This window comes from Bombina bombina, chromosome 5 (assembly GCF_027579735.1).
Source record: "Bombina bombina isolate aBomBom1 chromosome 5, aBomBom1.pri, whole genome shotgun sequence".
Classification (NCBI taxonomy): domain Eukaryota; kingdom Metazoa; phylum Chordata; class Amphibia; order Anura; family Bombinatoridae; genus Bombina; species Bombina bombina.
The window spans coordinates 903,418,662-903,443,697 of record NC_069503.1 but is presented as its reverse complement, the minus strand read 5'-3'; the positions used below and the strand labels follow the sequence as shown (position 1 = coordinate 903,443,697).

The 25,036-nt window shown below is 39.0% G+C and overlaps 1 protein-coding gene across 1 annotated transcript in view; it reads right to left on the bottom strand.

The window, feature by feature from the left end:
* Positions 1 to 24,110, bottom strand: part of SDCBP (syndecan binding protein) — an 81,627-nt gene extending 57,517 nt beyond the window's left edge. Inside the window, exons 1-3 of the mRNA XM_053715063.1 lie at positions 23,948 to 24,110; positions 13,332 to 13,396; positions 8,945 to 9,023 (exon numbers count right to left, since the gene is read on the bottom strand). Coding sequence (XP_053571038.1) covers positions 8,945 to 9,023; positions 13,332 to 13,382 — 130 coding nt within the window. The 5' untranslated portion in view covers positions 13,383 to 13,396; positions 23,948 to 24,110. The remainder of the gene's footprint in view (positions 1 to 8,944; positions 9,024 to 13,331; positions 13,397 to 23,947) is intronic.
* Positions 24,111 to 25,036: the final 926 nt, after the last annotated feature.

Genomic DNA, 25,036 nt, shown 5'->3' with positions numbered 1-25,036 from the left:
TATGGAATGTAAAGGTTCAAACGGAACCCCTTGAAGAACTGAAAGAACTAGATTTAGACTCCAGGGAGGAGTCAAAGGTCTGTAAACAGGCTTGATCCTAACCAGAGCCTGAACAAATGCCTGAACATCTGGCACAGCTGCCAGTCTTTTGTGTAGTAAGACAGATAAAGCAGAGATCTGTCCCTTTAGAGAACTTGCAGATAATCCTTTCTCCAAACCTTCTTGTAGAAAGGAGAGAATCTTAGGAATTTTTATCTTATTCCATGGGAATCCTTTGGATTCACACCAACAGATATATCTTTTCCATATTTTATGGTAAATCTTTCTAGTTACCGGTTTTCTGGCCTGAACCAGAGTATCTATCACAGAATCTGAAAACCCACGCTTCGATAGAATCAAGCGTTCAATCTCCAAGCCGTCAGCTGGAGGGAGACCAGATTTGGATGTTCGAATGGACCCTGAACAAGAAGGTCCTGTCTCAAAGGTAGCTTCCATGGTGGAACCGATGACATATTCACCAGGTCTGCATACCAAGTCCTGCGTGGCCACGCAGGAGCTATCAAGATCACCAAGGCCCTCTCCTGATTGATCCTGGCTACCAGCCTGGGAATGAGAGGAAAACGGTGGAAATACATAAGCTAGGTTGAAGGTCCAAGGTGCTACTAGTGCATCTACTAGAGTCGCCTTGGGATCCCTGGATCTGGACCCGTAACAAGGAACCTTGAAGTTCTGACGAGACGCCATCAGATCCATGTCTGGAATGCCCCATAATTGACTTATATGGGCAAAGATCTCCGGATGGAGTTCCCACTCCCCCGGATGGAATGTCTGACGACTCAGAAAATCCGCCTCCCAGTTTTCCACACCTGGGATGTGGATCGCAGACAGGTGGCAGGAGTGATCCTCCGCCCATTGAATTATTTTGGTCACTTCTTTCAACGCCAGGGAACTCCTTGTTCCCCCCGATGATTGATATACGCAACGGTCGTCATGTTGTCTGATTGGAACCTTATGAATCTGGCCTTTGCTAGTTGAGGCCAAGCCCTTAGAGCATTGAATATCGCTCTCAGTTCCAGAATGTTTATCGGGAGAAGAGACTCTTCCCGAGACCATAGACCCTGAGCTTTCAGGGATTCCCAGACCGCGCCCCAGCCCACTAGACTGGCGTCGGTCGTGACAATGACCCACTCTGGTCTGCGGAAGCTCATTCCCTGGGACAGATGGTCCAGGGTCAGCCACCAACGGAGTGAATCTCTGGTCTTCTGATCTACTTGAATCATTGGAGACAAGTCTGTATAGTCCCCATTCCACTGTTTGAGCATGCACAGTTGTAATGGTCTTAGATGAATTCGTGCAAAAGGAACTATGTCCATTGCTGCAACCATCAACCCTACTACTTCCATGCACTGCGCTATGGAAGGACGTGGAACAGAATGAAGAACTTGAGAAGTGTTTAGAAGTTTTGACTTTCTGACCTCTGTCAGAAAAATCCTCATTTCTAAGGAATCTATTATTGTTCCCAAGAAGGGAACTCTTGTTGACGGAGACAGAGAACTCTTTTCTATGTTCACCTTCCATCCGTGTGATCTGAGAAAGGCCAGAACGATGTCTGTATGAGCCTTTGCCTTTGATAGGGACGACGCTTGTATTAGAATGTCGTCCAAGTAAGGTACTACTGCAATTCCCCTCGGTCTTAGAACCGCTAGAAGGGAACCTAGTACCTTTGTGAAAATCCTTGGAGCAGTGGCTAACCCGAATGGGAGGGCCACAAACTGGTAATGTTTGTCCAGAAAGGCGAACCTTAGGAACTGATTATGTTCTTTGTGGATAGGAATATGTAGGTACGCATCCTTTAGATCCACGGTAGTCATAAATTGACCTTCCTGGATAGTGGGTAGAATCGTTCGAATGGTTTCCATCTTGAACGATGGTACCCTGAGAAATTTGTTTAGGATCTTCAAATCCAAAATTGGTCTGAAAGTTCCCTCTTTTTTGGGAACTACGAACAGATTGGAATAAAATCCCATTCCCTGTTCCTTTATTGGAACTGGGTGTATCACTCCCATCTTTAACAGGTCTTCTACACAATGTAAGAACGCCTGTCTCTTTATTTGGTTTGAGGATAAGTGAGATATGTGGAACCTTCCCCTTGGGGGTAGTTCCCTGAATTCCAGAAGATAACCCTGAGAAACTATTTCTAGCGCCCAGGGATCCTGAACATCTCTTGCCCAAGCCTGAGCAAAGAGAGAGAGTCTGCCCCCTACTAGATCCGGTCCCGGGTCGGGGGCTACTCCTTCATGCTGTTTTGTTAGCAGCAGCAGGCTTCTTGGCCTGCTTACCCTTGTTCCAGCCTTGCATCGGTTTCCAGGCTGGTTTGGGTTGTGAGGCATTACCCTCTTGCTTAGAGGATGCAGAATTAGAGGCCGGTCCGTTCCTGAAATTGCGAAAGGAACGAAAATTAGACTTATTCTTGGCCTTGAAAGGCATATCTTGTGGAAGGGCGTGGTGATGTCTGAAATAATCTCTTTCAATTCTGGTCCAAATAGAGTTTTACCTTTGAAAGGGATGTTAAGCAATTTTGTCTTGGATGACACATCCGCTGACCAAGACTTTAGCCAAAGCGCTCTGCGCGCCACGATTGCAAACCCTGAATTTTTCGCCGCTAATCTAGCTAATTGCAAAGCGGCATCTAAAATAAAAGAGTTAGCCAACTTAAGTGCGTGAACTCTGTCCATAACCTCCTCATATGGAGTCTCTACTGAGCGACTTTTCTAGTTCCTCGAACCAGAACCACGCTGCTGTAGTGACAGGAACAATGCACGAAATGGGTTGTAGAAGGTAACCTTGCTGTACAAAAATCTTTTTAAGCAAACCCTCCAATTTTTTATCCATAGGATCTTTGAAAGCACAACTATCCTCGATAGGAATAGTAGTGCGTTTGTTTAGAGTAGAAACTGCCCCCTCGACCTTAGGGACTGTCTGCCATAAGTCCTTTCTGGGGTCGACCATAGGAAATAATTTCTTAAATATAGGGGGGGGGGGGGGAACAAAAAGGTATGCCGGGCTTATCCCACTCCTTATTCACTATGTCCGCCACCCGCTTGGGTATAGGAAAAGCGTCGGGGTGCACCGGAACCTCTAGGAACTTGCCCATCTTGCATAATTTCTCTGGAATGACCAAGTTGTCACAATCATCCAGAGTAGATAACACCTCCTTAAGCAGTGCGCGGAGATGTTCTAATTTAAATGTCACAACATCAGGTTCAGCTTGTTGAGAAATTTTTCCTGAATCTGAAATTTCCCCATCTGACAAAACCTCCCTCATGGCCACTGCAGATTGGTGTGAGGGTATGACAGAACAATTATCATCAGCGCCCTGCTCTTCAGTGTTTAAAACAGAGCAATCGCGCTTTCTCTGATATGTAGGCATTTTGGATAAAATATTTGCTATGGAGTTATCCATTACAGCCGTCAATTGTTGCATGGTAATAAGCATTGGCGCGCTAGATGTACTAGGGGCCTCCTGCGTGGGCAAAACTGGTGTAGACACAGTAGGGGATGATGTAGTATCATGTTTACTCCCCTCATCTGAGGAATGATCTTGGGCAATTTCATTATCTGTGGCAGTACTGTCCTTACTTTGTTTGGACGCTATGGCACATTTATCACACAAATTTAAATGGGGAGACACATTGGCTTTCATACATATAGAACATAGCTTATCCGAAGGCACAGACATGTTAAACAGGCTTAAACTTGTCAATAAAGCACAAAAAACGTTTTAAAACAAAACCGTTACTGTCTCTTTAAATTTTAAACAGAAAACACTTTATTACTGAATATGTGAAAAAGTATGAAGGAATTGTTCAAAAATTACCAAAATTTCACCACAGTGTCTTAAAGCATTAAGAGTATTTCACACCAAATTTCAGAGCTTTAACCCTTAAAATAACGGAACCCCTATAAATGTAACCCCTATACAGTCCCAGCTATAGCCTTTGCTGAGACCCAACCAAGCCCAGAGGGGAATACGATACCAAGTGACGCCTTCTAGAAACTTTTCCAGCAACTTTCAGATCCTCACACATGCATCTGCATGTCCTGCTCTCAAAAAACAACTGCGCAGTAATGGCGCGAAAATGAGGCTCTGCCTACAACTAGGAAGGCCCCCTGACTGGAAAAGGTGTTTAACATAGTGCCTGCCGTTTAATAAACGTTCCCCAAGTTTATAAATGTGAAATATCAGCATAAACATGAATAAAATGCCCAAATAAAGCAATCGATTTAGCCCATAAAAGTGTCTACCAGTTTTATAGCCCATATTAAGCCCTTTATTCTGTTTGACTAAGAAAATGGCTTACCGGTCCCCATGAGGGGAAATGACAGCCTTCCAGCATTACATGGTCTTGTTAGAAATATGGCTAGTCATACCTTAAGCAGAAAAGTCTGCTAACTGTTTCCCCCAACTGAAGTTACTTCATCTCAACAGTCCTATGTGGAAACAGCAATCGATTTTAGTTACTGTCTGCTAAAATCATCTTCCTCTCACAAACAGAAATCTTCATCCTTTTCTGTTTCAGAGTAAATAGTACATACCAGCACTATTTTAAAATAACAAACACTTGATAGAAGAATAAAAAACTACATTTAAACACCAAAAACTCTTAACCATCTCCGTGGAGATGTTGCCTGTGCAACGGCAAAGAGAATGACTGGGGTGGGCGGAGCCTAGGAGGGACTATATGGCCAGCTTTGCTGGGACTCTTCGCCATTTCCTGTTGGGGAAGAGATATCCCACAAGTAAGGATGACGCCGTGGACCGGACACACCAATGTTGGAGAAATTAGATTTGGATGATTGAAAGGACCTTGAAGTAGAAGGTCTCGTCTCAGAGGCAGAGTCCAAGGTGGAAAGGATGACATGTCCACTAGGTCTGCATACCAGGTCCTGCGTGGCCACGCAGGCGCTATCAAGATCACTGATGCGCTCTCCTGCTTGATTTTGGCAATCAGTCGAGGGAGCAGAGGAAACACGTAAGCCAGGTTGAAAGACCAAGGCGCTGCTAGAGCATCTATCAGCGTCGCTGCCGGGTCCCTGGACCTGGATCCGTAATAAGGAAGCTTGGAGTTCTGGCGAGACGCCATGAGATCCAGTTCTGGTTTGCCCCAACGATGAATCAATTGAGCAAACACCTCCGGATGGAGTTCCCACTCCCCCGGATGAAAAGTCTGACGACTTAGAAAATCTGCCTCCCAGTTCTCTACACCTGGGATATGGATCGCTGATAGGTAGCAAGAGTGTTTCTCTGCCCAGCGAATTATTTTGGAGACTTCTAACATCGCTAAGGAACTCCTTGTTCCCCCTTGATGGTTGATGTAAGCCACAGTCGTGATGTTGTCCGACTGAAATCTGATGAACCTCAGGGTTGTTAACTGAGGCCAAGCCTGAAGAGCATTGAATATTGCCCTCAATTCCAGAATATTTATTGGGAGGAGTTTCTCCTCCTGAGTCCACGATCCCTGAGCCTTCAGGGAGTTCCAGACTGCACCCCAACCTAAGAGGCTGGCATCTGTCGTTACAATTGTCCAATCTGGCCTGCGAAAGGTCATACCTTTGGATAGATGGACCCGAGATAGCCACCAGAGAAGAGAATCTCTGGTCTCTTGATCCAGATTTAGTAGAGGGGACAAATCTGTGTAATCCCCATTCCACTGACTGAGCATGCATAGTTGCAGCGGTCTGAGATGTAGGCGCGCAAATGGAACTATATCCATTGCCGCTACCATTAAGCCGATTACCTCCATGCACTGAGCCACCGAAGGGCGCTGAATAGAATGGAGAACACAGCAAGAATTTAGAAGTTTTGATAACCTGGACTCCGTCAGGTAAATTTTAATTTCTACAGAATCTATCAGAGTCCCTAGGAAGGAAACTCTTGTGAGGGGAGATAGAGAACTCTTTTCCTCGTTCACTTTCCACCCGTGCGACCTCAGAAATACCAGAACTATGTCTGTATGGGACTTGGCAATTTGGAAATTTGACGCCTGTATCAGGATGTCGTCTAGATAAGGGGCCACTGCTATGCCCCGCGGCCTTAGGACCGCCAGAAGCGACCCCAGAACCTTTGTAAAAATTCTTGGGGCTGTAGCTAACCCGAAGGGAAGAGCCACAAACTGGTAATGCCTGTCCAGAAAGGCAAACCTTAAGAACCGATGATGATCTTTGTGTATCGGAATGTGAAGGTAAGCATCCTTTAGATCCACCGTAGTCATATATTGACCGTCCTGGATCATAGGTAGGATGGTCCGAATAGTTTCCATTTTGAATGATGGAACTCTGAGGAATTTGTTTAAGATCTTTAGATCCAAGATTGGTCTGAAGGTTCCCTCTTTTTTGGGAACCACAAACAGATTTGAGTAAAATCCCTGTCCCTGTTCCTCCTTTGGAACTGGATGGATCACTCCCATAACTAGGAGGTCTTGCACACAGTGTAAGAATGCCTCTTTCTTTATCTGGTTGACAGATAATCGTGAAAGGTGAAATCTCCCTTGTGGAGGAGAAGTGTTGAAGTCCAGAAGATACCCTTGAGATATAATCTCCAACGCCCAGGGATCCTGAACATCTCTTGCCCACGCCTGGGCGAAGAGAGAAAGTCTGCCCCCTACTAGATCCGTTACCGGATAGGGGGCCATTCCTTCATGCTGTCTTAGAGGCAGCAGCAGGCTTTTTGGCCTGCTTGCCTTTGTTCCAGGACTGGTTAGGTTTCCAGGCCGTTTTGTAGCAGAGAAAGTTGATGCTGCACTTGCCTTGAAGTTTCGAAAGGCACGAAAATTAGACTGCTTGGCCCTTGATTTGGACCTGTCCTGAGGAAGGGCATGACCTTTACCCCCAGTAATGTCAGCAATAATTTCCTTCAAACCAGGCCCGAATAGGGTCTGCCCCTTGAAGGGAATGTTAAGTAGTTTAGACTTTGAAGTCACGTCAGCTGACCAAGATTTAAGCCATAGCGCCCTACGCGCCTGGATGGCAAATCCAGAATTCTTAGCCGTTAGTTTAGTTAAATGAACAATGGCATCAGAAACAAAAGAATTAGCTAGCTTAAGTGTTCTAAGCTTGTCAAGTATGTCCTCCAATGGAGTCGTTGTCTGTAAAGCCTCTTCCAGAGACTCAAACCAGAACGCCGCAGCATCAGTGACAGGAGCAATGCATGCAAGGGGCTGTAGGATAAAACCTTGTTGAATAAACATTTTCTTAAGGTAACCCTATAATTTTTTTATCCATAGGATCTGAAAAAGCACAACTGTCCTCGACAGGGATAGTAGTACGCGTTGCTAAAGTAGAAACTGCTCCCTCCACCTTAGGGAGGCTCTTAAAGCGTCTGTATGCTCTGTATTACGCCTAGCACCAGAGCTATCACGCTTTCCTCTAAATTCAGGCAGTCTGGCTAATACTGCTGACAGTGTATTATCCATGACTGCCGCCATGTCTTGTAAAGTAATCGCTATGGGCGTCCTTGATGTACTTGGCGCCATTTGAGCGCGAGTCCCTTGAGCGGGAGTCAAAGGGTCTGACACGTGGGGAGAGTTAGTCGGCATAACTTCCCCCTCGTCAGAACCCTCTGGTGATAAATTTTTTAAAGAGAAAAGCTGATCTTTATTGTTTAAAGTGAAATCAATACATTTAGTACACATTCTTATATGGGGTTCCACCATGGCTTTTAAACATAATGAACAAGGAGTTTCCTCTATGTCAGACATGTTTGTACAGACTAGCAAGCTTGGAAAACACTTTAAATCAAGTTAACAAGCAAATATAAAAAACGGTACTGTGCCTTTAAGAGAAACAAATTGTCAAATTTGAAAAACAGTGAAAAAGGCAGTAAATCAAACTAAATTTTTACAGTGTATGTAATAGGTTAGCAGAGCATTGCACCCACTTGCAAATGGATGATTAACTCCTTAATGTAAAAAAACGGATAAAAAAAATGAAATAAACGTTTTTTAAACAGTCACAACAACTGCCACAGCTCAGCTGTGGCTCTACCTTCCTCAATAAATGACTTTTGAAGCCTTTAGAGCCCTTCAGAGATGTCCTATAGCATGCAGGGGACTGCTGAGGGAAGCTGAATGTCTCTGTCTGTAATTTTAACTGCGCAAAAAAGCACTAAAATAGGCCCCTCCCACTCATACTACAACAGTGGAAAGCCTCAGGAAACTGTTTCTAGGCAAAAATCAAGCCAGCCATGTGGAAAAAACTAGGCCCCAATAAGTTTTATCACCAAAGCATATATAAAAACGATTAAACATGCCAGCAAACGTTTTATATTGCCATATTATCAGAGTATATATCTCTGGTAGTAAGCCTGATACAAGTCGCTATTAAATCACTGTTTTTAGGCGTAACTTACATTAATCAGGTACCAGCAGCATTTTCTAGTCCCTAGAAAAACTTAAAACTGCACATACCTCAATAGCAGGATAACCTGCACGCCATTCTCCCTCTGAAGTTACCTCACTCTTCAGACATATGTTAGAACAGCAGTGGATCTTAGTTACAAGCTGCTAAGATCATAGAAAAACGCAGGCAGATTCTTCTTCTAAATACTGCCCGAGATAAAATAGTACAACTCCGGTACTATTTGAAAATAAACTTTTGATTGAAGAAAAAACTAACTATATTTTACCACTCTCCTCTTACTACCTCCATCTTTGTTGAGAGTTGCAAGAGAATGACTGGGTATGGCAGTTAGGGGAGGAGCTATATAGCAGCTCTGCTGTGGGTGTCCTCTTGCAACTTCCTGTTGGGAAGGAGAATATCCCACAAGTAATGGATGATCCGTGGACTGGATACACCTTACAAGAGAAAATTGTGCTCGTTAGAGATTTTGGATAACTAGGAGTTAGGGAACTACAATATATAGTAGTATAGCAAAAACAAACATTACCTCTATCTTGAGGTACGGAGTCTGATGCTTCAGATAATATTGCTGGGTTGGCTGGGTTGGCTGAAAAAGCAGTTTGAGCCTAAAAAGAAAGGCACAAATGAGATGCTTTAACCATAACACAAAATGCATAAATATATATATATATATATGATTAATAGCTTTAAAAAAAATATATATATTTTTTTTTTTTATAGGCATCTCCCTTATGTGTGCTGTACTTAAAACTAAAACTGAAATGCATTCATGCTTGGCTATTAATTAGCCATATTTGCTATACAAGTGGGTTAACAAATTTCTTCTAGTAAACTGCAATACATGCCGCCACTCACTCTCTGAAGAGTGCTGTGCTATGCAAAGTAAAAAAAAAGCTAAGTAAAAGCTAGCACTGTCAGAACCTTTACTACAGGCAGATTTCCTAATACATGTGTAAACATTCATATGCATTCCAATTTTTTAATATACAGGTATACCCCGCTCATACAGCAGGTTAGGGACCAGAGCCCTGCTGTAAAGTGAAAACCGCCTTAAAGTGAAACAAGGCAGTTTTAGCTTTCTTTTCAGTGATTAAAATCTTAAAAACATGTTTGAACTAACATATATTAGGGGTGCAATAGTGCTACGTTTAGTTTAACACTAGCACAGCAAGTATTCAATTAGTATTCAATAAATACTGTACCTGTAAAATAGTGACAATTACTGTAGTAAAATTTGCCGGACTATAGCACTGAGACACAGATTGCACTACAATGCAGTTAACAGAGTGAACTAAGCATAGCAAAATGGTACCAGTCACTTTTCTCGCAATCACACAATGATTTACAGCACTGTTTCAAAATCTTTGGAGGTTGAACTTCAGCTCCACAAAGCGCTGTATTAGCAAATCGCTGTAAAGTGAGGTATACCTGTATGTCCATTTAAAGCATCTTAAAATATATATATATATATATATATATATATAAAACGTTCTGTTTAGGAGACACAATCTCCTTGTTAGCTCATAGACTGATTAAAAACAGGATTGGTTTTATCCAGTCACATGGTGTCCCAAGAAAAATTATAATGAAGTTTACTGTAAAATTTCTGTACACAAGCAGATATGAATCATAAAATGAAATCTTCTGAAGCCAACATGCAAAAAAACTAAACAAAAAAAATTAGGATTACAAACATTTTACATGTTATGAGAAAAAAAAAAAAAACACGTTATATAAGAATGCCTGCCATGTTTTATTTTAAAGAAATACATGCTTAATAAAAAGGTTTATAATTATGCAAGAGAAAAAATAGACTATACAAGGTATTTCAATAAGGGTTTCTTCTGTTAAATTTGCTAATATATTACCATGAATCTGTCTGGTAAAAGGGCATAAACCAGGCTTGTCCGACCTAAGGTCTGTGGACAAGGAGTAGAGCCAAGTGGCACTGTGTGATACTTAATTTACATCTATTTTACTATTTTAGTGATGACCAGCATCTGCACTTTCCTGCCTGGCTGCCATGTCATATTCTAAGACAGCTACTCAGTGCTCTCTATCCATCTCTGCATAATAAAATAACATGCCAAACAATTAAGCAGCTTCATGCAAACGAGACAGAAAGGTCTAAAGTGAAAATAGATTTTCCCATTTCAAATGAAAGGTCTCATGTCCCTTAACGAGACAGTCTAGTCAAAAATAAAAACTTTCATGATTCACGTAGGGCATGTAATTTTAAATAACTTTCCAATGTTCTTTTATCATCCATTTTGCTTTCTTCTTTTGGTATTCTTATTTGAAAGCTAAACCTAGGTAGGCTCATATGCTAATTTCTTGAAGGGTGCCTCTTATCTGAATGCATTTGACAGTTTCTCACAGCTAGAGGGCGTAAGTTAATGTTTCATATAGATAACATTGTGCTCACGCCTATTGAGTTACCTAGGAGTCAACACTGATTGGCTAAAATGCAAGTCTGCCAAAAGAACTAAAATAAGGGGGCACTCTGCAGAGGTTTAGATACAAGGTAATCAGAGGTAAAAAGTATAATATAACTGTATTGGTTGTGCCAAACTGGGGAATGGGTAATAAAGGGATTATCTATCTTTTTAAACAATAAAAATGATGGTGTAGACTGTCCCTTTAAGATAGCAAGTGACTGCCATAGAAATTGGAATCACCTGTTTACTAGGTACCTTTCTTAGTGCTATGGGATGTACGAGACCCTACCAACACAACAAACCAAGTGTCTCCTATTTTGAAAGTGGAGAGACATCTAGTGCTCTTGCTAATGTATAACATTGTTGCAAAACTGCTACCATATTGTGCTGAAGAAACGTGCACACTCCTGAGCTAACATCCCTGCTTTTCAACAAAGGATAACAAGAAAACTAAGAATTTTGTTTAAATTTGCATGTTCTATCTGAATCATGAAAGATACATTTTGTTTTTTGTGTCCCTTTAACAATGACAAATACCTTGCATCATTGGTTCCATTTTGAGGGTTCTGACCATTTTTAAGAGGGCCTTATTACCCCCTCACCATATAAATATATTGAAAGAGGTTCTATTTTACCATTCATATTTTTGTGTTGATATCAGGCTCATAAATCCACATTTTGTGAACAAAAAAAAAACAAAAAAACAAAAAAAAAAAACACAACACACACCACCACACCTTTAGAAATCAAAATTAATGGGATAACTGGGTGGGTTATTATGCCGAGTGAGTTTGGACAGAGGTGGGAACATCGACATTTTGTGTAATTTTAAAATGTAATATATAGTTAGATAACTAAATTACAAGATTCTGCAAAGTGACAAATATTTTTTGTCTTGTGATTTTTAGTCAACTGATATTAAAAATAAAATAAATGACAGATTCCCATATTTGGGTATTTATGCAAACTAAAGTCAATGTTCTACAAATGCTTTGTTAAAAAAAAAAAAATATATAATAAAAAAATAAAAAGGATAAAATCAATCTGTATTTGTAAATGCACAAACAATTAAAATCAGCTCAAGCATAGGGTTGTGAAATGGCTCGACACTTAAAGGGACAGTCAAGTCCAAAAAAAAAAAAAAAGTTTCATGATTTAAATAGGGCATGCAATTTTAAACAACTTCACAATTTACTTTTATCACCAATTTTGCTTTGTTCTCTTGGTATTCTTAGTTGAAAGCAAAAACTAGAAAGTTCATATGCTAATTTCTTCTACCTTGAAGACTGCCTCTAATCTGAATACATTTTGACTACTAGAGAGCATTAGTTCACATGTTTCATATAGATAATGAGCTCATACACGTAAAGTGACCTAGGAGTGAGCACTGATTGGCTAAACTGCATGTCTGTCAAAAGAACAGAAATAAGGGGGCAGTCAGCAGAAGCTTAGATACAAGATAATAACAGAAGAAAATATATAACTGTTGTGCAAAACTGGGGAATGGGTAATAAAGGGATTATCTTTCTTTTTAAACAACAAAAATTCTGGTGTTGACTGTCCCTTTAAGGGGGCTGAAAACATGCCCAGCTCTTGAATTATAAATGTTTGTGTGTTTCTGTGGAGACACAGGAGCGAGCACCGTATCGGTTTCAATGACGGAGTGGAAAAAAATAATCTGCGTCCGAAAAAATTAACATGCAAAAATTAGAAAATACTGCAGTTTTTACCATATTAAAAGTGAAAGTAAATCCTAGCGTTACTATTGAAACAAATAAAGGCCACTTTCATTCATGAAGTATAAGATAATTCATGTATAAAGCTCCTTTATTTGATTCAATCGATCGCCGCTCTTAGCTCCTACAGCAGAGCATGGCTAAAAGGTGACGTTTTCACCTCTTAGCCAATAGCAGTGCGGTAAATCCGGCTCCCATGGGCGCCAAGCCGGATTTACTGCACGGCTATTGGCTAAGAGGTGAAAACGTCACCTCTTAGCCAAAAAAATTTTTAGCCATGGGCTGCTGTAGCAGCTAAAAACAGCGATCGATTGAATCAAATAAAAGGAGCTTTCTACATGAAGTATCTTATACTTCGTGAATGAAAGTGCCCTTTGTTTCAATAGTAAATCCTAACGCTAGGATTTACTTCCACTTTAAATAGATCATTTGAAAGTGTTCATTTTACAATACTTTTACCGTCCTTAAAGTAATTGCTAAAAATGAATACAAACTGGTATTTGGTAATAACAGCCTTCCTTTCAGATTGCCAGGAATGCCAACATTTTTTATATACATAAATTTAGAAATGAGACTTCAGACTCTTTGTTTTAACTTCCCATCCACAAAACACAACTAAAAACGGAAGAAAATAGAAATCCAATGCTTATCCTTTATTAGTTAACTATTTGAGAGTGCTGTACGATCTCAAATAAATTCTTATATACTAGCATGTCAAGTGCAATGACGCAAAACATACCTGAATGACTCTATCAACCTTCAGGTCTTCGAGTGATGGGTACAAAGACATGGTTATGGATTTATCTGAAAGGGAAAAAAAAAATAATAAATAATAAAATGGTATATGACATGATATAATTTCTATGGTTCAGCGTGGTAAGCAAACTGGAGTAACCCTTGCAAATAGCTTAAAGGGACACTGTATCCAAACATTTTCTTTTGTAATTCATAAAGAGCATGCAATTTTAAGCAACTGTCTAATTTGTTCTTTGTTCTCTTGCTATCATTATTTGAAAAATAAGGCATCTAAGCTTTTTCTTTGTTCAGAACTATGGACAGCACTTTTTTATTGGTGGATGAATTTATCCACCAATCAGCAAGGACAACCCAGGTTGTTCACAAAAATAGGCTGGCATCTAAACTTACATTCTTGCATTTCAAATAAAGATACCAAGAGAATGAAGAAAATTTGATAATAGGAGTAAATTAGAAAGTTGCTTAAAATTTCATGCTCAATCTGAATCCCGAAAGAAAATTTTTGGGTACAGTGTCCCTTTAAGTCCACTTCTACCGCTCGTTATTCCCACTATAGAATTACAAGGATCGGAATGCATCTTGAATTATATTTGCGTTTACCCAATGACTACCATAAATACCTTATAATCAGGGTTTAAACAATGAAATACAAAACTTAAGAAAAAAAATCTTCATGCAATTTTTAAACGTCAAGGAAAGTACGTAGCCCCTGCAATATCCTTGTAGTACAGCTTTACTAATCCCAAGAATAAGGAAGCGATAGTTCCTAAGATTTTGCACTGGCTCCTAAAACTGTTACATTATTCTACAAATATCTATATACAAAAATACTTGGCTGGCTCCTAAAAAATATATGTAACTCCTAAGATTGAAGTTGTCCAATCCCTGCCCTTTTGATTTACCAAATATTAGTCAACTGTGATTGTAGACAAAAGACAACCAAAACCATAGGAGACCATTACTTTTTTAAAATTAAAATAATATTAGATATACACCTCAGTGTGACATGGTTTGCACTTTGCCAATATGACCACCACAAAAAAAAAATAAAGTATAAGGTTTGAAAACGTAGATCTTTAGAAGAACTGCATACGGTATGTACTTTGCATTTTAAACTTACAGATTTAAAATTTAAGGCAGTTTTAAAAAACAAACTGGATGTTTACCTGAAAAAGTACACAATATATGTATTTATCAGTTACTTAGCACACAGGTTTACATATCACAAGATAATGTGACTGAATACAAAGCTCAAGCTCATGACAGTCATATGATCCAAATTATGAAAGAAGTTTAGTAATTGCTTCACATAAGCCGTGACAGTTCCCACAAGATGAATGTATAGAAACAGCTTATTGAAAATATTAAAAAAAGGACATGACATGCTTCAGATAGAGCATACAATTTTGAGAGACGTTTCAATTTACTTCTATTATCAAAATTTACTTTTTTCCCCCTCATAGTTTCAGTACCAAAAGGCAATCATGCTGATTTTCCAAACTAGGCCACAAATTAACTTTGCAGTCATAAATTCTCTAGATTTTCAGTATGTCATGTGACAATAGCATTGCGCAATTAGTTTAGGGTGGATAGATTATAAAGATTCCTATTGCACAACATATTAAAAAATGTAAAATAAAAATACAAGAAATATGATATTTTATATCCTAAAGAGATACAAATTGGTATGGCACTGGTAATGACAGAGGCAGCATTATATTCCTATATCCAACACTATATACATGTATGTTCATACATACACATCTAAAACCTAGACCAATACCTGGAAATCTATTAGAACACCTACTGAATACACTTTTTTGAACACTGGATTCCAATTTTCCTGCCCAGGGTTCTATTTTAAAAAAGTATAAAAAAGGTCAAAATTGAAATGGGCATGGGTGCATTTCAATTTGAAATAGAAGCATTTTTGCAATATGTTTCTATTAGCAAAAATAATTCTAGTAAACGTTATTACTGCTTTTCTGCAGCATACGGACATATCCTGTGAAGGCCTGTGGACCAGTATTCAAACACCATGTCTGCTCAGAGAGGTGGCTGTGGTGTGTAAAGCTTCTGAATACATAATTTGTGTCATACAAGCTACTGCTGACACTCTGAGAAGGTGTTTTGTTGCAATACTGGTGCATGGACCCTCCCTTTAAAGATAATATGAATCTGAAGACATTAGTGGCTAAGCTGCACTTAAGATATACCACTCAATTTATATTTTTGCAGAATGTAATGGAAAACTAGAACTACATATAAACAGGAAGTTATATTGTTTCTGAAAAATGTATTGTGAAACTGAAAGAAATTAGTTTCAAACGCCAACCTTTTTAAAATGGACACAGTTAACATGAATCTTATATAAAAGGAAAAAAAGAAAAAAAAAAAAAAAAAAAAAGTGTGTCCAAGCACACACAAATTCCCATAGGGGGCGCTTCTTATAAACTCCACAATATAAATCAAACAGTATACACAAACTTGAGCATAAAGTCCATATATTCCGGAACAGGCAGCACTCTGTCAAAAGGATGGTTGAATCCTGGTACTTGACAATCTGGAGAAAAAGAAACAAACAGAGGCGCCACAATGGCCTAGTACCACCCAAACAGATGATATAGATAAAGTTGAAAAAAATACTCACAAGAGTAATGCACCCAAGGGTGCTATTCAGGCAGGCTGGAACTCTGCAGTAGTCTAGCTCACTGTTTCCAACCGACAATTGTATCAGGTCTTAAATATTTAGATAGTAGTCTCCTTGTCTGTATATGGATAAAGAGCAAACAACCATAGCCCAATCCCATATAGACAGGGAAAGCAAGATATAAGATAAATGATTGCACTTAAAGGATTAAAAGCACCTCCAAGTGCAGTAAAAGCAGGCTGGGACTTCACACTGCCTCCCAGCTGACTGCATGCCAGGGGAGAAAGTGAAATCCAAAGAAAAACCCAGAGTGGTGGTGTAATAGACTCCACCAAAAACAGCAAGTGTATAGTAAAAATAATAACTTTATTAGAAGCGACATGTTTCTCAGCCTCTGCAGGGGCTGTTTCCTCAGGCTATACCAAAAAACGCGTCGCTTCTAATAAAGTTATTGTTTTTACTATACACTTGCTGTTTTTGGTGGAGTCTATTACAACACCACTCTGGGTTTTTCTTTGGATTTCACTTCATCTTCTCCCTGGCTTCCATTAAGCTGTGGAGTGCAGTCAGCTGGGAGGCTTTGAAGTCCCAGCCTGCTTTTACTGCACCTGGAGGTGCTTTTAATCCTGTAAGTGCAATCATTTATCTTATACCTTGCTTTCCCTGTCTATATGGTATTGGGTTATGGTTGTTTGCTCTGTATCCATATACAGACAAGGACACTACTAGCTAAAGTATTTCAGACCGGATACGATTGTCGGTTGGAAACGGTGAGCTGGACTACTGCAAAGTTCCAGCCTGCCTGAATAGCACCATTGGGTGCATTACTTTTGTGAGTATTTTTTTCAACTTTATCATCTGTTTGGGTGGTACTAGGTAGGCCATTGTGGCGCCTCTGTTTCTTTTTCTTCATTAATCTTATATAGCAATTAAATGTCATCAGTGGGGAACATATGTACTTTTGTATTATGCTGTAGGTACCTAATTTCCAGTGATTATTTGTCAACATCATGCACTTTATCCCACCCCACTGTAAATGGTGTATTAGCATCATCTGTGTAACTTTAAATAGAAGTCATTATGCTGCATTAGGGATTACATCAAAACATCTGTTTAAAAATTAAATGATATGGATTTTAAAGGAACACAAAAGTGACTGGCTGTCTTTGTTGCATTTCAGAGAGCATTTTAAAACATTAGTTTTTTTTTTTTGTTTAACAGATGTTCCTGTACTGAGGAAAATAGATTTCTATGCTTGTGATGTGCATCATCGTCCACCAATAAAACTGTGGAGATCTGCAAAAAAAATAATTAGGCCTTAAAGGGATATGAAGCCCAAAATTGTTTTAGGATTCCGATAGAGCACTGGTTTTCAAACCTGTACACAGGTTTCCCTAAAAGGCCACATTTTGTGGATATCTTAACTATAGCAAAAGGTGAAATAATCAGCTGTTAATAAACATGGTTATTTTACTTGCTCTTATCCAAGGTAATCATGAAAACCTGGCCTGTTGGGGATGCTTGAGGAGAGGTTTGAAAACCAATGTGATAGAGCATACAATTTTAAACAATTTTCCAATTTACTTCTATTACCAAACTCGTTTAATGCTCTTGGCATCCTTTGTTGAAGGAGCAGCAATGCACTACTATGAGCTTGCTGAACACATTGGTTAAACCACTAACAAGAGGCATACATGTGCAGCCACCACCCAGTACTGTATTGCCACTCCAGAGCCTACCTAGATATTCTTTTCAACAAAAAATACAAAAAGAATGAAGCATATTTGGTCATAGAAGTAAATTGGAAAGTTGTCTACTATATAATGGAAGAAGAAAAATTGTGGGTTTCATGTCCCTTTAAGGACCAGTTGGACTTAAACAACTTTTCCATGTAAAAAAAATATGTTTTTATTGCTTAAAAGGGACAGTCAACACTCGGCAAAACTTTATCCCATAATTTAGATCCTCAGAATAGGATGCGCCTGCACCGCCTCCCACGTTAAATAACTGTAACGATATGGAGTAATCATGCATAGCACATACATTTTTCTGCTGTAGACATGGCCGCCAAACTCCACCCAACCTAAAGTATTACCTTTCTTTTTAAATTTAGCAGCCAATCAGAATAGAATCCTCGGTGGGATTCTATACCCGCGTTCACGGCGATTTGCAGCAGCACTTCAGATTTCTGCGAGTGGACAAGAATTTAAATGTGTATGTGCATTTAGCAAGAATACAAACGAGCACTGAAATCTATAGAGAAGGGGATGAAGGAAGAAGGGGAGGAGTTTGGCAGCCATGTTTACAGCAGAAAAAACGTATGTGCTGTGGACGCTTACTCCTATAACATAGGAGGTATTTAACATGGGAGGCGGTGCAGGCGCATCTTATTCTGAGGATCTAAATTATGGGATTAAAGGGACACTGAACCCAAATTTTTTCTTTCATGATTCAGAGAGAGCATGCAATTTTAATCAACTTTCTAATTTACTATTATCAAATTTTCTTCATTCTCTTGGTATCTTTATTTGAAATGCAAGAATGTAAGTTTAGATGCCGGCCCATTTTTGGTGAACAACCTGGGTTGTCCTTGCTGATTGGTGGATAAATTCATCCATCAATAAAAAAGTGCTGTCCATAGGTCTGAACCCAAAAAAAAGCTTATAGATACCTTCTTTTTCAAATAAAGAGAATGAAGAAAATTTGATAATAGGAGTAAATTAGAAAGTTGCTTAAAATTGCATGCTCAATCTGAATCATGAAAGAAAAAAAAAATTGGGTTTAGTGTCCCTTTAAGTTCTGCCGGGTGTTGACTTTCTTTTTAAGCAATGCTCTTTAATATACACGGTAGAATAGATATTTTCTTCACTTTAAACAGGAGCACAGATTATGTATACAATTCCTTTATGAAAAAGAAAAAAAAAAATAGAATCAGTTATCCTCAGAAGTCTATTAAATAAATATAAATAATGAATATGTAAAACAAATGTGATGCATGTTCAATTACACTCATGGCTAACAGGATTGATTTTCCAGAGTACTTCTGTAGGGAAAAAATAAAACAAGGCTCTCACTTGTGAGTGCAAAGCTTCCATGCAATGCGAAGTAGCGTTCGCATTGCACCTAACTTGTAATACCAGCACATTTGCGTGTGCTGGTATTACTAAGTTTAGCGCAAATATCACTTTCGCTCCACTTGTAATCTGGCCCATAGTGTAGTATATCCCAATGTTATTCTTTTTTTTTCCCTCATGCATTTCAGGGCTTTACAAACTTCACGAAAAACTATATGCAATTCCGAAAATCTAGGAGCCAGAAATTTTTAGGTAGCCACATGAGTCTGGTTGGACTAGGGAAGCATGTGGCCTAATAATCCTGCCCTCATATGCAGGGCCTTATTTAAAAGCTCTCAACTCTGGTGAGATTATCTAAAATGTTTTGTCAGAACTGTGAGGTCGGTCCCTGAAATGGAGAAATTTTCTCCCCTTTAATGTGATCCCAAGGGTCCATTGTACCTGCTGGAGTGCAATAAAATAGTTTGCAAACCAAATTAAAAAGGGCCAAAAATAGTAAAAATAAATCAATTAAAAAAAGAAAAAAGGGTCAATGTAAACTGTAACCAGTAAATACAGTAGATGTGCATAATCAACAAATGCAATAGCACTTAGTAGTCTGAACTCCAATTGAGTAGTAGATTTTTTTTTTATGACATTTCAGTTGTCTTTTTCCATCATGTGACAGCCATAAGCCAATCACAAATGCATATACATATATTCTGTGTATTCTTGCACATGCTCAGTAGGAGCTGGTGACTAAAAAAAAAAAAAAAAAAAAAAAAAAAAAAAAAAAAAAAAAAAGGGTGTAAATATAAATAAATAGTCTGTGCAAATTTTGTTTATGAAGCAAATTGAAAAATTGTTTAATCCTTCCATAACAGGGACAAAATGTCTACATCGGAACAATGTTCCAATGTAGACAAATTGGAATCTTGCGATTGTGCACGCGATTGCGAGATTTCAATTTTGGGATCGGGTCAGAGGGGCGTCCCTATGACGCTAGACACGCCCTCCAGATAGCGATCACATCCAAGAAGCGCCGTTGGCTTCAGGACAGCCAAACGGCTATGATGATGTATTCCGTCCTAACGGCGCTAAAGCCCAGCGGCGTTTGGACAGAATACTACGCCATAGCGGCGCTAAAAGAACTACTCAATGCAGTATAATTGCATAATTAACAAGTGCATAATACAAAGACAATGATTAAACACCTACTTTGAATTTCAAATAAGCAGAGGATTTTTTTTCTGACAAATGTATTTTTTTCTCCCATTTTCAGGCCCCCTGTATTATGTGACAGACATCAGCCAATCAGACTAGTATACGAATACCCTGTGAGCTTGTGCACATGCTCAGTAGAATCTTGTTCCCCAGGAAGTGTGTATATAAAAAGGACTGTGCAAAATTTGACAATGGGAGTAAATTGGAAAGTGTCTTAAAACTGCGTACTCTTTCAGATTCATAAAATAATTTTTGGACTTGAGTCTCCCTTTAAAAATTTGATAATATGTTTAGACATTGATATCATCAGATCTGCTTTACTTTCAGGTTCAGAATATTTTGGGCCAGATTATGAGTGGAGCACTAAGGGGTATGTTGCGGGTATTTGCGCACTCCGGGTTTATCGCTCGTATTATAAGTTGAAAGTTAAAATGATTGCTTCAGCACAATCGCGACTTATGCTAGAATGATTACTGCGTCCTCAGAGTTACGGGTAAAGTAAGAAATCTATGTAATCCTAGGATTACCCGGGTAAAACAGACATTACCCAAGTGGCTGTGGGTAAAGCCCGGTGCACTGTAATTCCCCCTAATTCCCCCATCTACACTATTTTTCATCCGCTAGGGGGGGGGTTCAAGGAAGGCGCCTCACAGATCCTCTGAGAGCCACCCTAAGTGAACCTTGGGGAATGAGGTGATGATGGTAAACAATATATGATAACAAAAAATATTATTTGTAATATTTAAAAGTAAACAGATTTACAAATATTAAGAAAAAAATATATCTTAGTTTTTTTTTTGTTTTTTTTAATTAAATAATCATTTATATCTCCTGTCCATCACGCTCCTTCCCTCTGCTCACAATATCTTCGGTGTTGTGCGTTTCTGATGTGTAGAGTGGTAACACCCACTCTACATGTAGTAACTGAAGCTCTCTCCCAAGTCCAAAATAAACGGCGCATGTGCAGTAATGGCAAGCATTGTCATCCAAACAAACAGTGAATCACGAGATTCACCGATTACCTGGCTTCAATAGAGGATGGAACGCTGCAAGCGAGCTCTCATCCCCTATGTGAAAAAGGGCAGGACCCCAGGACCATTTTAGCCGGTGCACCACCTGGCTGGTTTTACTGACCACCTGGCTAAAACAGCAACATTTTCTGTGAAGAACACAGCACATTATCAGTAAATATTATAATAATGGCATACAAATTTAATAGCACACGTGTCCTTTACCGCGCATGTGCAATATTTTCATGTACACACAAATATAGAATTTGACAGTAGATAAGAACCATAAGGCCCATCAAGTCTACCCATATTATGTGTTACTATCTTCTTAACCCATTAAAGACAAGCGACGTACAGGGTATTTCTATGTGGGGGTGATTTTTAATAGCGTGGCCTCGCAACCAGCAGCAAGACCGCACTATTTTAGCAAGCCTGCGGGAGGGTCTATTGGGGCAGTCTTGCAAGCTATAAAAAAAATAGGCAAACCCTTAATGACTGCAACGTACCCTGGTAAACGCAGGGACTGTAAAAGAATTAAAAAATGCCTGGGACATGCGTAAGATAGCCTTATGCATGTCCCAGGTATTTTTTTTTATTATTTTACAGTCCCTGTGTGTACCACCTCTATAGAAAGTTTATTCCATGAATCCATCACCATTTCTGTAAAAAAATGCTTTGCCACATTTTTTCTGAATCTGCTACCCTCTTAAGATTGCAACCCTTTCTTTGGTACTTCTTTTTCTGTGGAAAATGCTTTCAGTTTAAGTCCCATCATATATTTGAAGGCTTCTGTCATGTCACCTCTTTCCCTTCTCTCCTCCAAACTATACATATTTACTAAATCAAAGAGTCTTTTGTATGTTTTATATTTTAATTGGCTGAGCAGCTGCTAGAAGAAAATACAATTGATAAAGCCATTGGGCTAACAATTTGATTGGATGACACAGAAAAAAAAAGTATATAATAATAATAATAACAACAATAATAAAGGAAGAGGAGGCGACGGCAGCAGCGTATCGCAAGAAACAAAGCAATATAAGGTAGAAAAATAAATATTTCTATATTTATCTCATTAAAATTTAAAACAAAACAGAGTACATATTATTTGGACACAAAGAATATGTTTTGCTAAAGTAATTGGATTAAGTTATTTGATAATAGAAGTAAGTTGAAAACGTGTCTGTATCGCAAAAGAAAAATGATAAGTTTCATGTCCCTTAAAGGGCCATAATACCCAAATGTTTAAACACTTGAAAGTGATGCAGCATAGCTGTAAAAAGCGGATTAGAAAATATCTCCTGAACATCTTTATGTAAAAAAGAAAGTATTTTACCTCAAAAGTTCCTCAGTAGCCACCTCCCATTGTAAAGGATTTCTAAGCAGCATATTAGTATGTCTGTCCCGGGACATCTGAAAGGATGAGCTTCGTGCACTCTCATATTATTTCACCAATCAGGTAAAGGAAGCTTACTATGAAATCTCATGAGAGTTAAGTCAAATCTCATGAGATCACAGTAAGAGTTCATGACCTCAGCACTGCTGATGCTGATTGGCTGCTGTTCATTTCTTCATTTTTTTAATTTTTTTACCTGCAGCTGGGAGCAGCTGAGTATAACTTTTTACACAGAACTTACTCTGGTGAGCTGAGGAAATTATTAGGTAAAATATCTTCCTTTTTTACATAGAGATGCTCAGGTGATATTTTCATGTCAGCTTTTTACAGTTATACTGCATCAGTTTCAAGTGATTTAGCATATGAGTATTATGTCCCTTTAAGAGGAAAAGGTGCTGCTACAGGTCTTAAAAGCAATGAACCAACAAGGCAAATGCAACAAGTGGAAGTGATTTAACCCCTTGAGTGTGTTTTTGGGCAACAGGGTTAATGTACTGTTGCATGAGCTGTCCTGTGCAATTACTGTGTTAAAACACTGTGGTAATCTATTATGCATCTAATCTATGAATGAATTCATTTATCTCCCTGTATCCTGGGTATATTCCTAAATATTTCTGGCTCTTACATTTTGAACAATTTGTCTTCTACCTTTATCAGATAATTGTATCCTTGAACCTTCATATACCCAAACCACTTCAATTAGTTTTACACAATTTAATTGTCCATCCCAAATTGTTTATAAAAAGGTATAGTTATAACTTTTTGTAGACTATAATATTTTTAGTTCCGTCCCCAAACAAAAATTAGCCACTAAAGTGATTTAATAACAAACTGAAATTAGCCACTAAAGTGGTTTATTTAATGAGTTATGAAACCCACATTTTGAAGCTAAGCATTACCAAATAGTCATATTCGTAACAATAGTTTGTCAATATATTTGCTAAACCACCCCTTTCCCATGGGCGAGGCACTAAAGTAATTTCTTTTAACCAGCCCTTGAAGTAGGAAGAGAGTGAGAAAAAAAACAACTCCAGTCATCCGCCCCCCATATACATATGTGACTTCTACTAGCCCAGAATTCAAGACTTCCAGGGAAATTACTGGTAATACGTTTGAGAACAATATTCCCTTAACCCCATAGCTGTCAGAGACGGAATGTATAGCGCAGGTATGCGTTGGAGTACTGACAGTCAGGGGGTTAAAATCAGAGTAACGAAAACCACTGATAGAAAGGTTGTGAAATAAAGTCAGAATCGCCGGAATCCTTACCTGTTTAATCACCGGTAAATAAAGAATACGGAGGAGAAAGTGCCAAGTGAGACCGTTATTCTCGCGATCAAATAATAAAGTGCTAGTGAAGAAGGTGACGTCACTCGCTCGCGGTCACGCTGGGAGAAAGACAAAGCCTAGCACAGTCTAGAGGCGGAAGTCAAGATAGGCGGGGCCAACAGCTTTCTCGTCAGGGAAGACCTCGTGACTGTTGCCATTAGCAACTGAATGTGGCATGTACTAAAGGAGTGGTGGTGTACTTCTACAGCAATAAGAGCAATAAGAGCAATAAGAGGAAGTCCAGAAAAGTTGCGGTATTATAGTGACAAATATATATTCTATGTTGTATTTATGTTTTTTTTGTGTGGAAAAATACACATCCGCTTGAGTCATCAGGAAAAAAAGAGAAAAGACTGTGGTATCCAATAATAGTTATGTGTTGTGCAAGGATGCATTAAAGGGTCAGTACACACTTTGAGATTTTTTTATATAAAATAGTTGTGTCTAATGAAACAACTTTGCAATATATCATTTTCATTATTTTTTTTTCTCTCCCTTTTTTAGATAATTTAGCTCTGAAAATTTGAGCAGTTTCTAATTCTCAGAACACAAAAAGCACCCTGCTGAATTCTGACTCTAACCCTGCTACCTATTTTTCACTATTGAATTTAACTAAAAACATCTGCAAAACAAAGTATAGTAACTCTATGACTGTAGCTAGTAGGGTTGCCACGGGGTATGACCTGGTCAGCCCTGGCCCATGCCCAAGAGTTGACCACCAACAACTTCAGAGTAGTACATGTTTAATACAAGTCACTCACTGACAACATTATTTTGCTGCTGCCCATGCATGTTATAGTTACATTATGTAAGCAGAGGTAGGAGGAGTAAGAGGGGATTCGTCTTGAGCAGGCTCAGTCTGTACTGTCTTAAGGTAGGAGGATGTTGAGCTTGTGAAGTCTCAGTCGAGTCATGTGATCGCATGAGTCATGACGCTCAGAGCCTTGCAGGTAGTTTTAGAAAGATAAGAGGGAGGTAAGTTGGCTGCTGCATCTTCAGCCAGGCCTGTGACTTCCGTGTGACACAGTG